This window comes from Leguminivora glycinivorella, chromosome 19, assembly GCF_023078275.1.
Source record: "Leguminivora glycinivorella isolate SPB_JAAS2020 chromosome 19, LegGlyc_1.1, whole genome shotgun sequence".
Taxonomy (NCBI): Eukaryota; Metazoa; Arthropoda; class Insecta; order Lepidoptera; family Tortricidae; genus Leguminivora; species Leguminivora glycinivorella.
The window spans coordinates 6861266-6877142 of NC_062989.1; the positions used below are offsets into that span (position 1 = coordinate 6861266).

Genomic DNA, 15877 nt, shown 5'->3' on the forward strand with positions numbered 1-15877 from the left:
GTATATTGTATACTTGACGTAATAAGCGACTTTCAAAAATTTTACTTCTAAGGAAATAAAAATATGAAAGTTTATATGTGGTACAAGATTAATTTTAAGCTATGAATTTTATTTACACTGCGTAAGTACATGTGTATTTTATTATAAATATAACTTTTACCAGACGCGACAAAGTTGGCAAAAACGACTCTAACTTACCTCATTTTCTCAAGCCTGATTTTGGTATATGATACGCAGGGACCTGTAACCAGACCGTTTGTAAGAAGCCAGACCAATCGGATGGACCCAACCATCCGCCAGACCGACTTAAAGTTTCGATATGAGCATTAGTAGAATTGAAATATTCTGGGTCTATCAAAAGCTAAAAACTTGAATTTTCTACATTAAGCTACGTGTATATTGTATACTTGACGTAATAAGCGACTTTCAAAAATTTTACTTCTAAGGAAATAAAAAAATGAAAGTTTATATGTGGTGCAAGATTAATTTTAAGCTATGAATTTTATTTACACTGCGTAAGTACATGTGTATTTTATTATAAATATAACTTTTACCAGACGCGACAAAGTTGGCAAAAAACGACTCTAACTTACCTCATTTTCTCAAGCCTGATTTTGGTATATGATACGCAGGGACCTGTAACCAGACCGTTTGTAAGAAGCCAGACCAATCGGATGGACCCAACCATCCGCCAGACCGACTTAAAGTTTCGATATGAGCATTAGTAGAATTGAAATATTCTGGGTCTATCAAAAGCTAAAAACTTGAATTTTCTACATTAAGCTACGTGTATATTGTATACTTGACGTAATAAGCGACTTTCAAAAATTTTACTTCTAAGGAAATAAAAAAATGAAAGTTTATATGTGGTGCAAGATTAATTTTAAGCTATGAATTTTATTTACACTGCGTAAGTACATGTGTATTTTATTATAAATATAACTTTTACCATACGCGACAAAGTTGGCAAAAAACGACTCTAACTTACCTCATTTTCTCAAGCCTGATTTTGATATATGATACGCAGGGACCTGTAACTAGACCATTTGTAAGCAGCCAGACCAATCGGATGGACCCAACCATCCGCCAGACCGACTTAAAGTTTCGATATGAGCATTAGTAGAATTGAAATATTCCGGGTCTATAAAAGCTAATAACTTGAATAACGAATTGAATTTTATATTATAAATAACGTAAACAAGGAAAAAACAAATTGATGCAGTGCATTATAAATTAAATATTCAATTCAAAGAAGTAAACAATCAATGTTACAACGGTATATAACTAAACGAATTTCCTTTCTCCTACAAAACATGGTAACATACCTAAGTGACGAACTTTAGAATTACAAGTTTAGGAAGTTTAAACATTTGTACTCAATACGAACATCATCAACCCCGTTATAACCCATGTCGGAGATGCTGAATTTTCAGACACGAATAAATTTTTGGCATTCTTCAAATACATGTATGCCGTTATAAAAAGTTTAGAATACTTTACGTGTGTACACAACATATACACTTATACTTTCCACCTCATTTTAACTGAACTTATATAAATGCTTAAATAACTTTTGTAGTATGCGAGGGATTTGACATTATATGCAACATACACATAGTGCCTTTATACATAGTGTGAGGTCCCTCGCCCACAAATGAAAAAGGATCGATCTTAAAACTAATTTTAAACCACCTTGTTCGACGACCGAAAAAAAAGTTTAATTTACTTTTCTTCTTTAAATTTATAATAAAATACACATGTACTTACGCAGTGTAAATAAAATTCATAGCTTAAAATTAATCTTGCACCACATATAAACTTTCATTTTTTTATTTCCTTAGAAGTAAAATTTTTGAAAGTCGCTTATTACGTCAAGTATACAATATACACGTAGCTTAATGTAGAAAATTCAAGTTTTTAGCTTTTATAGACCCGGAATATTTCAATTCTACTAATGCTCATATCGAAACTTTAAGTCGGTCTGGCGGATGGTTGGGTCCATCCGATTGGTCTGGCTGCTTACAAATGGTCTAGTTACAGGTCCCTGCGTATCATATATCAAAATCAGGCTTGAGAAAATGAGGTAAGTTAGAGTCGTTTTTTGCCAACTTTGTCGCGTCTGGTAAAAGTTATATTTATAATAAAATACACATGTACTTACGCAGTGTAAATAAAATTCATAGCTTAAAATTAATCTTGCACCACATATAAACTTTCATTTTTTTATTTCCTTAGAAGTAAAATTTTTGAAAGTCGCTTATTACGTCAAGTATACAATATACACGTAGCTTAATGTAGAAAATTCAAGTTTTTAGCTTTTATAGACCCGGAATATTTCAATTCTACTAATGCTCATATCGAAACTTTAAGTCGGTCTGGCGGATGGTTGGGTCCATCCGATTGGTCTGGCTGCTTACAAACGGTCTAGTTATAGGTCCCTGCGTATCATATATCAAAATCAGGCTTGAGAAAATGAGGTAAGTTAGAGTCGTTTTTTGCCAACTTTGTCGCGTCTGGCAAAAGTTATGGCCGGCGGAAACGGTCTGGCATTGATGATAACCAATTTCTAACAACGTGCTCTAACACATATATAAAAATCAGCCTTGAGAATTTAAGGAAAGTAAGCACTTTTTTTTTTCACCTTCATCACTTGATAGCAAAAAATTGGCCGATGGGCCGAACTAGAAAATATGCACACATTAACCGCCGATATGAACTCTACATTGTCCCAAAGTTTCATCCTTGAGAATTTGAGGAAGGTCTGGCGGGCCTGGGCTCTGGGTCTATCAACGGGTGACTGAGGAAAAATTACAATGTGCAAAAGCTACCCACATACCTACATACATATTCATATATATAACTATTTAGTTGTTGAAGAAAAACATTCACACAACAATAACATAGGTCAACTAGCTCAGTAAATGTAAGGAAGTCAGCACATTACTAATACTATGCCCACACTATGACCTATGTACCTGACCTGACGTGTAATATTTTATTTTATCAACAAAGGCATAATAAAGATTGTATTGTATTTTTGTATGAAAATAAAAAAAAAGGAAAGAAATATAGTAAGAGTCTTTTTTAATAGAATATTTATTCTATTAAAAAATATAAAAAAAACTTAATAAATCCAAAAAAAGTTCAAATGATTAAAAAAGACTCCGACTGAAAGACTCCGGAATGGTACTTGAGATCTCCTGCTTCATAGTCAATGCGTTTGACCGAGACGCCATTTCGATTTACACTAGCAGTGTCGAAATACACGATATGTATCTTTTCTCAAACATGGTATGAAATATTGATGTTATGTGCCTTATAATTGGCAGCGAAGTATGACGTTGCAGGTGCGGCTAGGACGATTGATAGATAATGGAATTTCATACAAACCTTGCAGGCCAAGGCCGGCAAAGTCCTCTTTTTTAATTTCCAAACACAGATAATTGTGACATAACATCCAGGTATTTAGCCAATTAAAAAAAAACTATAAGGGGCTTTATAGACGTGCCGACTGCAACTGGTACGGGCCCTAGACAATATTTGATTTTGGGTGCGTTTTCATACAAAAAAAAATTGTTTCGTTTTTTGTTGAATTTTTTTTTAACTTTTTGTTTTTTTATAAGCGTATACGGGGCATCAAAGGGGAACGAAAATTCGATTATTTTTGCGCTAAGACGCACCGTTTAGGAGATACAGCCATCCAAAGTTACTATTTTCAGTAGCCTTTATTTATTTCATACCATGTTTGAGAAAAGCACTATACATACCTCGGCGGGAAATGGGGTTGCCCGCCTCAGACCTATCCGTCTTCGGCCGGCAACCCCCTTTGTCCCGGCCTCTGTAGTAATGTACTATTTAACTGCCCTCATAAGGCAATTGGCGGTATCCCAAATAAAATTTTAATGCAAACATATACCTTAAGTTTTCTAAATGACAGTTCCATTTTCAAATGCATTTGATTTTGAGATACCGCTAATTGCTTTATCGGGGCAATTATTGACAAAATGCGTCATTATTTCTGAGTCTGCTTGAGTTAAGTAAACCAATGTCTTTAAATAATTACTTGTCAAGAGCCAAGTGTCACTGATGACAATGTCAACTAAAAATGCGCGAAATATGACGGCTCTGTGTCTGTACACAAAATTTGGCACGCACATTTTCGTAAAATTAATAAAAAAATTCACATGGATTTGTCCATGATTTCTGTATGAAACAATGTATTTCGTTCAATACTGCGACGATGGATAATGTATAGTGTTGTATGCGCATATTTTTATTTAGTTGTAGTGTGCGGTGACTAAATAAATGGTAGATGTTTTTTGTATGGAAAGCGAGCCACCTTAAATATTTTTAACCGCCGCCGCCCAAATCTCAAGGAAGGTGGTTCTCAATTCGTCTGTATTTTTTTTAATGTTTCTTCCACGATATCTCCATGGTTCTGGTTACTGGACCGATGTGAGATTTTTTTATACATACAAATTGGTCACATTTTATCAGAACCCAGTTTTGATGATGGGATCCTGGAGAAATCGAGGGGTCCTCAAATCTTATAGGCATACATCGTATTAAATCGTTCTTGCCTAGCCTAAATAACCTAGCCCAATCGTCCGTATACAAGCAGATTTACAGTTGATGAGCTGCAACTCCTGTAGGGGTCACCCTCGGTTCCTGAAGAAAATAAAATCCGTTTTTAAGAAGCAGAAACACCTACTATCGATAGGTACTGCTTTAATATAAAAAGTGTTATATAAAATAATAACATTGTGAAACGAGCTACTCGCTACGATCAGCCATGTATATCTATATAATATTTATATTATAAATGTTAATTTTATTCTCCTAGCACACTATGAAATGCCCAATACAGTAAACGTTAACTTTACTGACAATAAAACTAACTAAGTACTTATATTTAGGTGCCTCTCTACTTCGCTAAAACATTTAATTTTAATGAATAATGTTACCAAATGAACTTACCTGGGTCACAACGGCAACTAGCCAAATGCTCATAGACATGACAACTCGCTGCGGTTCCACATTTCGAATGTGCGAGACACGGATCCACGCACAAGGAGCTTTCGCTCTCGCACGCCATTGTTTCTGGACATTCAGAGTGCTGCACACATTTAACCTAAAAATGTCATCAACGTTTTAAATTTTACTAGGTACAGTGGTAATAATATCTACTGTTAGCTGGATTTTAAATCAATTTTATATCCTACATGTATTTGCCTGGGGCAAGTAGTATTCAAACCTTTTGTCTTGCTGAAAGTTTTGAATATACAGTTGTGTCAAAATGTCTCCTTGATGCATATAAGTATTCATATATTATATATATCGTTGTCTGAGTACCCACAACACAAGCCTTCTTGACCTTACCGTGGGCCTCAGTCAATCTGTGTAAGAATGTAAAAAAAAAAAGTTTGGGAAGATAATTGCAGCATTTGTGTGATCAGTTAATATGTGTTATGCGATTAGTTGAAAGGTAGGCTTTTGCATAGTATAACTAAAAGAAGTAAACTGTAAACAATAGGTACTTACGCCACTACTACTAGTAGATGCCACTTGAAGATAAGTCAAAAACACGAGAGATACAACAAGCATAATCCGTGCCATCTGAATCAAAGGCTTAATTTCTAGCCCAAAGTCAATGGACTTGCAAATAGTTTAACACAGTTGTGTTCTACACAGGTATAAAGAGGTACATCAAATTGTTATTAAAACAATTTTAAATTCAAGCGATAGCATCGCTTACACACTCTGATGACAGAATGAAATGAATGTTGAGAATCCTTTATACATATACAGGTATTTTCAACTGCCGCCCCAAATCTCAAGCAAGGTGGTTCTCATCTCAATTCGTCTGTATGTTTTTTTTTATGTTTGTTCCACGATATCTCCGTCGTTACTGGACCGATTTTTGATTTTTTTTTTGTTTGAATGTATGCATACAGATTGGTCCCATTTTTATCAGAACCCAGTTCTGATGATGGAATCCTGGAGAAATCGAGGGAACTCCTCAAATCTGAAAGGCATACATATGGTGATTTTTGTGTTTTTATAAGAACAGCATGTATTTACGTACGGAACAGTGACCTTTGGTGCAGTGAAACTGCTGACGATGATCAGAACGGAACTCCTCAAATCTGAACGGCACACTCATAGTGACTTTGGTATTTTTATAAGAACAATATGCACTTACGTCCAGAACAGTGACATTTACACAGTACAGTAACTGCTGATGAAGATCAGAACGGAACTCCTTAAATCTGAACGGCACGCTTAGCAGTACAAATAAGGGTGCCTTATGATGCGACTATCCGTCTGTCTGTCACATTACTAAATATCTCGAGAAGTACTTACGCTAATTGATTTGAATTTTGGAATACATTTATACATTGTTAACTTCTACATAATGAAAGTATGCACTTTTTTTAATTTATTTATATATAATAGGGAGGCAAACTGTAAATGTCATGTTACTATGTCAAGTGGAGTATGACTAGAATGAGCTGAAATTGTACATATTGATATATATTAAAACTGCAAAAGTGGATGGCGAATTTATCAATGAATTCATTCATAATTTCTCCATGCACTTTTGCAGCTGATAATACCATTTTTATAATTTTATTTGTTGTAAAAAGTTTTAATATTTTTCATTACTTATTGTAGGTTAAAACATAAATTGTTCTTCAAAAATATTAAGCGAACATGTGCGTATTTGTGTAATTCGGAATTTTTTCATGTGGCACAAAGAACTCATCCCAGTTGAAAAATACTATAGCCATACAGCCAATTTTCATCAATTTTGTATACTATGGGACCTAATTAATAAACCTAATATTTCGTTGGTGTATTGGTAGGGTTAGTTAGGTGGTTCGGTTGTTAGATAAGAATGAAAAGAATAATATAAAAAACCTTTATACACACCATATAAAATACAATTTACACAATAGGTATAGGTAATAAACATTTTTAAGCATTGGCATGTGACTGTGTGTAGTAATAATGCCCACAAACATATGGTAAGACTACTAACGCGCTGACATTCCTCGCACTTATCTAATACGTAGAATTGGTCTTGAAATAGCTTCACACATTTGTTGCCATTTCTTCCAGCGTGTTCTTTTCTCAATAGAATCTAGGCCTTGTACGTTGGAGGCACCGGTGGCTCCTCCACGACGGCATCTAGTATGGACACGGTGCTTTCAGTTAGTATAAAGAATACTGACGTGGGGCCTTCGGAGAGTGAACAGTGGGCTCTGTGAAGTAATGTTTTAAGTCTTAAGCCTCTACTACACGGGTGGCAAGTTGGACAACCATGTTTTTGATGGTCCAAGGTCATCCTGACCTGGTCAAGGCACTTAAGTGCCAAACACAACATGGTTGTAAAACACAGGCCACAGTAGTCAAGAGCCTCATTCATTGTACCTTGTATAGTGGGAATTTTCTAAGACGATTTCTTGGGGTTTCCTTATAGGAGAGCTTTGATAATCTTATCTGTGACAATTAAAATTTTGAAATTTATATTTTTTGTTATCAATAATTTCTAATACATACATATAAGTAGATACTCATAGTATCGGAAAATTGAAAACAGTCGGCGTAAAATACGAAAACTTTCATTGACATAACTGTGAACTCGATAAAATAGAATGTTCAATATAATCTGTATCATCTCGTCCATAATCTGTCTACCTAGGTATTTGTAAATACTAGAAAGGCGATAAACCTAACCTGCTAGCCCTTGAGTAAGTACATCATATGTCGAGGAGCTGCAACTCTCGTAGGGATTCCCTAAAGTTCCTGCAGAAAAGAAAACATTTAAATACATTAGCAGTAACGCAGTATCAATATGAATATTTTTTTAGACTAATGAACAAGTCACAAAAACATCGAATTCAGAGATTTACATAACCTTTTGATTTGACGTTTTAAAGTTACACGTTAATCAATAGCGTAAAAGAAAAGAAAATGACATTTACTGTACAAATAAAGTGGACAGCGCCCCCAAAGGGTTAGGCACTAGAACCAAAGCAAGAATCAAACATTAAGTACATATTTTTTCTGTTCGGTACATAGGTTTAGTACGATATCGGGTAACGTATTCTAAATCGATGTAAGGAACAAATCAAATTATATTATTTAATATTTTTTGATTTGTTTTTTTAAGTAGTAACACTACTATATATAAATAATAAACTGAAATAGATACAATACACTAAAGAAAAAGCGATCGACCAGTGGGCTTAATCGCTTTTTCTTTAGTGTATGGTATCTATTTCAGTTTAGTATTCTAAATCGTCTAAAAGTAATGGTGTAGGCTCTACTTCAAAGTTACCTGGGTTACAATGGCAACTGGCCAAATGCTCATAGACATGGCAACTCGCTGTGGTTCCACATTTCCGATGTGCGAGACACGGATCCACGCACTGAGAGCTCTCGCACGCCATTTTTTCTGGACATTCCGAGTGTTGAGCACATTTACCCTGAAATTTTTAATAAGTATTTATTTTAATTTCAGCATAATTATATTATACTTGTCTAAGGTAATATTATTGAATAGAATTTGAAATAATTTCAATTTTACACACTTCATAATTTATATTATATATTTATAAATAAACTTTTTAACAAAAAATAAAACCGCCTTCAAAAATAAGCGTGTTACAAAACACGGAGAAACTAAAAAGCCAAAAATAATAAACCTTTGAATTCAGATTTCTTATCGGACTGCAATATTCTTAACATCCCAATTATAAACAAATCAATTATTTTTGTAGTCGGTACCAGACCTGTTTGTCGCCTTGCTATTTCCTGTTTGCCCCACCCAACCATACTCAGGCTGGCCCCGACTCCAAAAATAATTGATTTGTTTATAATTGGGATGTTTAGAATACTGCAATCCGATAAGAAATCTGAATTCAAAGGTTTATTATTTTTGGCTTTTTAGTTTCTCCGTGTTTTGTAACACGCTTATTTTTGAAGGCGGTTTTATTTTTTGTTAAAAAGTTTATTTATTTGTTGATTTTTAGTGGTTCCTAGTGATATTATATGTATCAGTCCGAATATATGTACAATAGTGAAAGAATTATCCTTTAACTCCTAACCATTGAGGAGTTGACCTTCCATCATCAGCTCAGCCACATAAAATTATTACCATCAGGCGTAAATACTGGTGTACCTTTAAAAAATACACTAAAAACATTACATGTGCCTATAACATTTGAAGAGTTCCCTCGATTTCTCCAAGATCCCATCATCAGACCCCGACTTGGTGCCAATGGGACCATCTCGGGGTTATACCTATTCGATCAAAAAAAAAATTTTGAAAATCGGAGATATCGAGTAACATACATACAAAAAAAAAATCAGTTGAATTGAGAACCTCCTCCTTTTTTTTTGAAGTCGGTTAAAAATGTATACTAGCGACCCGCCTTGGCCTTGCACGGGTATTATACATACCTATGTATTATTTTTTCTCATAAATCACTCGATCTATTAAAAAAACCGCATCAAAATTCGTTGCGTAGTTTTAGTGATGATACATGCCACAGACTATTAAAACAATACTACAAAAATCTCTAGGATTACCTACTTACATTAAATCATATTCTTTGGAGATTATTTACATCAAACACAAAAAATCGCAACAAATCAAATCAAATTTCCTACATATCTCTTGAAGTTTCGATATAAATATTGTGGCAATTGATAAATTAAGGTGCAACTATTGCATCTGCTTTGTAGATACCTAGTTTTTAATATTTAGCACAATAGATTATTATAATATGATGTAATCTAATACTTTGATCGACTAAAATTTTAACATGACCGATAAAATCATTCCGTTACTTACATACGTCACTTGAAGATACGCCACAAGCACTAAAGATACAACAACCCAGATCCGTGCCATCTGAATCAAATGTTTAATTTATTTTCACCACACCAACTGTTAAAGGCTTACTTGGTCATTCGAAAACAGATAGCAAAATTGCATTTTATCCACAAGAGTGCGAAGTAATTTCATACAAATTTAACTTGATGTCTTAAGCTGACTGGTAGAATTTACCTATAAATAATGATTTTTGAATCATAAATATTGGATAAATTGATGGATTTGATTTAGTTTGATGTACAAAATACTGACTATAATCAGTATTTTGTTGGTGTCGGTGTGGTGAAAAATTTCGTGTTTCACTCGGTGGCAAAGTTTGTTTAACCTTCGTGCCTTGAAACCCTCGCAACGCTCAAGATTCCACTTTTTGAACCACTCGCTACCCTAGCGGTTCAATATTTGAATCTTTCGCTTGCTCGGGTATCAATATTGGCGCGTGCGGTTAAACAACAACTTTGCCCCCTTGTAAAACCAATAACTATTATAGTACACAATTATTATGGTGCCACTTTACTACTCTAGTGCTATAATTAGCCCATTACGCAATAAAAATTAAGGGCCCAAAACACATGAATGTATTGTTAAACGTTACATTAACGTTCCGCACTTGTTTTTGTTATTATCAAAATACACACGCTCATACTAAACTGGTTTGTGTAGAGTCTAATGTGTGTGTGTCAATCAGTGGCTTATTAGAAATAAAATGTTATAAATATCATTAAATGTAGGACAATAACTGTTAAAAATGTAATCAATAAAGCATTCGTATCAGCTAAATTAAAACCAATATGTTACCTTGTTTATTTACTTGGATTGAAAATATTTAAATTCTAATCAAGCAATGTACTTCGTTCCGATGCCCAGATAAAACTGCCGTCAAAAATCCTTATTTACAAAAAATCTACATGCATATTAATTGGCCAAATAAGATTATAAAACAGGCTTAGCTGAATCACATTATGCACTTCGCCATTTCCAGTTCGTCTTTTTTAAGTGTTGTATTACCTATATATAACGAGTTTTGCAACTTCCATCCTTAATCTTACCTGTTCTTATAAATAAACGTAGGTACTGATACTACTGATTGCCTTGGACTGAGGATTTCAAAAATGGTTTGAATGAATTATTGGACTAAAGCTCTTTCATTTAATTCGAGAAGAACTTTTATGCTGTACCTACATCAGTACATACACATCTAATTAGTTGTTCTGCTACTAAGAAGGACTGGGATGTAGCTGCATATAGCTTTTGATATTCCTAAATATTACGAGTAGATATTCCTAATAACTTTATTTTCAAAAGAAACAAAGCAAGGTGTATACTTCAGTAATACTCACGAAAATTAATGCAAACATTTTATTACATGTTAGCTTACATAAATTAAATACCTAGTTGTCGTTTATTCGCCAGTGATTTGTTAATAATTAATAATAATCTATAAAAACCGGTTGGATATAGCTCTCTATTATTAGAATTGCTCAAGATGTACAAAAATATTATCCATAATGTTAATATCTAGGCACAAAAATGAACACCAAGTTTTTATCGTCACTCATTTGCTCTTTTATTACTGTAAACCTAGCCTACTCCTCCTTGTAAAAGTACGTCATATACTGAGGAGCTGCAGCTCTTGTAGGGATCACCCACAGTTCCTGAAGAAAAAAAAGAAAGTTACAAAAAAAATACGCCACGAAGTGTAGTCGATTATTAACTTCGACTTATATTGGTCGGGATATAGAACGTGATTACCTTTTTCATTTTACATCCCGGTCAATATAAGTCTAATCAAGGATGATTTAATATAGGACTGACAATCGTGATACTAAGAATTGTACCTCAATTTTTTAGCGCCACCTATCAAATACAATCATAACTACACTGATAATGCCTTCAAATTTCTTTTTTTTTTTTAAATGTTTATTAAAATAAATAAATAATTATGTCATTTGTTATAATAAAAAATAAAAACACGAAAGAATATTTGGCGAAAATATGATTTTTGCCACCCAGGGGCCAGGCTCCTAAACAGCGCCATCTAGTTTTATCCCTCAAAAGGCCCATGGATGCATTTAAGGGGTACACTTTTTTGTATGGGCTTTGACAGTCCCGGTAGTCCCGGTATATATCGTTCTTGGTCTAATGAAAATAACCGTGAACCATTCAACACTCTGATTATTAACTTGTCCAAGCACCAGGAATTGTTTTAATACAGACAGTATCAGAGGTATCCGCTATTTAGCGATAAGACCGCTTGTTGTTTACCTTTGTTTGTGTTGCTTCTTTATTTTGTATTGTTGTATTTTATCAAGGTATGCAATAAATTAATTATTTATGATTTATTTGTTATTATTGTTTTACCAAAAAATATGTACAGCATAACAGTTATATAAACTGAGGCACTGTACAATTAAAATAAATACTTATAGCTATATACATTTAACTACCAACCAGTATTAATTGTATTAAAGAGCATTTGTATTGTATTGTATCAGATGAATTTACCTGGATCGCAACGGCATTTGGCCACATGCTCATCGACAATACAAGTAGCGGCGGTGCCACACTTATTATGTGCGATCAGTGCGAGACATGGATCCACGCACTGAAAGCTTTCGCTCTCGCACGCCATTTTCTCTGGGCATTCGGAGTGTTGCACACATTTTTCCTGGAAACATAATAGTTTTTGTTTTATTATTGATGCATAGGAAATACATAATCACAGTGGGATAGATTTAATATGATTTAATGCAGCATATTTTCTTGATTCCACATTAATATTAATATATAGGTATATTATGAATAAGATGTTTGGGTGGGGTGGAACTAAATCTCCTTAAATTAATGTTTATTTCATTTGAATGACACTTTAATCGTATATATTTAAAATCTAAAAAGATTTGCTATGTACGAGGTTTGTAGTTATAATAAAAATAAAAGTCTCGTCCGGAATGAATTTCTGTGCTGTTCATCACACAAATAAATGCCCTTGCCGGGATTTGAATCCAGGACCGCGGCTTAGCAGGTAGCAGGCAGTGTCACTACGCCGGTCGTCAAATATATATTTAAACAAGATTATCATAAACTTAAAATTTTGAATACTATAGTCTACAAACATAGAATCTTCGACAATTAAATCCAAAAACATCTCAGCTTTACAAAAGCTTAATGTGTATTATTATATTATGGTCGTTTAAAGGTGCATAAATATTACTTTAAATTTTACTAGGTACAGTAGTAATAATATCTACTGTTAGCTGGATTTGGAATGAATTTTATATCCTACATCACCTACATGTATTTGCCTGGGGCAAGTAGTATTCAAACCTTTTGTGTTGCTGAAAGTTTTGAATTTACTGTTGTGTCAAAATGTCTCCTTGAAGCAAAATAAATGTTTGGGAAAATAATTGCAGCATTTGTGTGATCAGTTAATATGTGTTATGCGATTAGTTGAAAGCTAGGCTTTTGCATAGTATAACTAAAAGAAGTAAACTGTAAACAATAGGTACTTACGCCACTACTACTTGTAGATGCCACTTGAAGATAAGTCAAAAACACGAGAGATACAACAAGAATAATCCGTGCCATCTGAATCAAAGGCTTAATTTCTAGCCCAAAGTCAATGGATTTGCGAATAGTTTACACACAGTTGTGTTCTACACAGGTATAAAGAGGTACATCAAATTGTTATTAAAACAATTTTAAATTCAAGCGATAGCATCGCTTACACACTCTGATGACAGAATGAAATAAATGTTGAGAATCCTTTATACATAATATGTATAGGTATATATAGGTATATTCAACCGCCGCGCCGCCCCAAATCTCAAGCAAGGTGGTTCTCATCTCAATTCGTCTGTATGTTTTTTTTTAATGTTTGTTCCACGATATCTCCGTCGTTACTGGACCGATTTTGGATTTTTTTATTTTATTGAATGTATGCATACTAGGGATTGCAGTACCGGTACTGTTTTAAAGAACCGGGATTTTCGGTACCGGAGCAACGTGGAACCGGGATTTCCCGGGATTTTCGGTACTTTCGGGACTGGTCTAATTTTTTCGCTTTTTCAAATATAACAACATATTTTTTGGCATTTTACATGTTTTATTATTATATTTCCATAACGAAACCGCACTGGCTTCGCTCGGCGTATTATTTTATCTGCCTTTCTTTATTACAATGAATTGGGAGTCGGAAGAACAAGCAAAAAATCCTGAAGAATTCCGCCTAAACCATAGGCACCAATGGTTACCGTTGCAATACATTGCTCCGATTAAGCGATCTGCCATTACTGGGAGATATTTAATCGCTTAGTAAAAGAAATAAGACAAACACTATTAAAGAAATGTAATAATTGATTATAAACCGGCAGTAAAACCTCACAAATTTTCCCCAAACATGTAATTTGAAGCAAAGAATGTAAACTAAAGGAAGCAAAACATTTGAGATGGTGCACTATTTTTTTGCTAGGCAGAGAGAACGTTCTCGAGAAAATTAGTCATTTTCTGGAAATTTCTGTGGAATACCGTAATACTACATTATATGTAAACATTTTTTTAAAGTTAAGCATGTTTATAACAGCTATCCTTAAAAGTTAGACATAACTCATAAGCCATCGCCGAATTTTTTCTAGATCTACATTTATGTATAAGAGCGACAATTCCACCATACATTATTTTGTTCATAGAGGAATAAATAAGGGAAGAGTTGTAACTCCATACATCAGTAAATGCGAGTTATTTGTAGTGACATCTATCGTCATTCACTCGTCAATCACGCGCCAACTAGCGTAAATTATCAGTACTGCTACTCGACACTAGGTGCCGACAGTGTTGCACCTGCCAAAAATGTAATATTAAAACAGTTTATACCTTATGTTATAAGGTGAAGTAATTGAAAGCAAAGTACTGATTAATACTATTGTAATATTAGCTAAAAATTGTTGAGCAATAGACTTTTTGTTCGTCGTGACATCTATTGACAAGTAGCAGTACTGATAATTTACGCTAGTTGGCGCGTGATTGACGAGTGAATGACGATAGATGTCACTACAAATAACTCGCATTTACTGATGTATGGAGTTACAACTCTTCCCTTACTTATTCCTCTATGTTTTGTTAGAGTCTGGCTAGCCAAATATTGTTGACAGATATTTCCTTGTGGTATCACCAATTGTCTATCGTTTAAAAAAAAAGGCTAAAAGTCTGCTGTCAATTTATGTTACTTATTCAAATTGTTCGCGGGTTATTAAGGGTAAATCTTAAATATTATAACAATGACGATACCAAGCGAGGTCCGTTGTTTACCCATACAACCATTTCAGTCGCAAAATCTTCAAATCAGTAACTAACTGTCAAATGTGACATAACGCGTGGTAACGTCGTGCAAACAATGCGACCATATTGTTACAATAACAAAATGTAGTCGTCGTGTGCACTCGTTACGGTAACAAAATGTGTACGAATTTGTGGCTGTCAATGTCACTGTCAGAATGACTTTTAACGACACTTTATTAGTCGACGTTTGCACACATAACGGTAACAACATGTGGACGAATTTGTGGCTGTCATTGTCACTGTCAGAACGGTTTCTGACAGTGACATTGACAGAATTTGTACACACATGTGTAGGTCTGATTACCGAACTGCTCCTAAACCACTGTAACCGCAAATGACAATCTGAAATACGAAGGTTTCTCAAACTTTCTTGTGAAGTTGTGGACTGGTTGCTTTGAATCATTTAAATATGAGCGAATTAAATAATAATAAACGACGACGACCATTTAAGCACTCTTCGACATTTTATAGAAATGTGGGAAAGTTAAGAAAAGTGCAGAATGATAATACAAATAGATAAGCACTTTATAGTTACTTAATGTATTAAATATATAATTTTTAATTCTTATTGATAAAAATGAAGTGAAGTGAAAAGAAGAATGCAGTGTTGCTTTACACAATAAAAGTAGGAATCAAATG

The 15877-nt window shown here is 34.1% G+C and overlaps 3 protein-coding genes across 5 annotated transcripts; all 3 read right to left on the reverse strand.

Annotated features, from left to right (window-relative positions):
* Nucleotides 1-4309: 4309 nt before the first annotated feature.
* Nucleotides 4310-5771, reverse strand: LOC125236807. Its single transcript, XM_048143738.1, has 3 exons — nt 5542-5771; nt 4978-5131; nt 4310-4668 (listed from the first exon to the last, which is right to left on the reverse strand). Exons 1-3 carry the CDS (start codon nt 5614-5616, stop codon nt 4595-4597), a joined length of 303 nt encoding a protein of 100 aa, XP_047999695.1. The 5' UTR covers nt 5617-5771; the 3' UTR covers nt 4310-4594.
* A 1137-nt stretch (nt 5772-6908) lies between these two features.
* On the reverse strand, nt 6909-10847 carry LOC125236624. 3 transcript variants are annotated; one of them, XM_048143500.1, is made up of 5 exons: nt 10700-10847; nt 9863-9922; nt 8345-8492; nt 7741-7809; nt 6909-7191 (listed from the first exon to the last, which is right to left on the reverse strand). In XM_048143500.1, exons 2-5 carry the CDS (start codon nt 9920-9922, stop codon nt 7145-7147), a joined length of 324 nt encoding a protein of 107 aa, XP_047999457.1. In that variant the 5' UTR covers nt 10700-10847; the 3' UTR covers nt 6909-7144. The 3 variants fall into 3 exon arrangements, with proteins under 3 accessions (XP_047999457.1, XP_047999456.1, XP_047999458.1); XM_048143499.1 differs by having other exon boundaries at nt 6909-7265; nt 10700-10845; XM_048143501.1 differs by lacking the exon at nt 6909-7191 and adding an exon at nt 7306-7503.
* Nucleotides 10848-11443: 596 nt separating this feature from the next.
* LOC125236625 lies at nt 11444-13651 on the reverse strand. The gene is made up of 3 exons (XM_048143502.1): nt 13415-13651; nt 12407-12569; nt 11444-11556 (listed from the first exon to the last, which is right to left on the reverse strand). Exons 1-3 carry the CDS (start codon nt 13487-13489, stop codon nt 11483-11485), a joined length of 312 nt encoding a protein of 103 aa, XP_047999459.1. The 5' UTR covers nt 13490-13651; the 3' UTR covers nt 11444-11482.
* Between the last annotated feature and the right edge of the window lie 2226 nt (nt 13652-15877).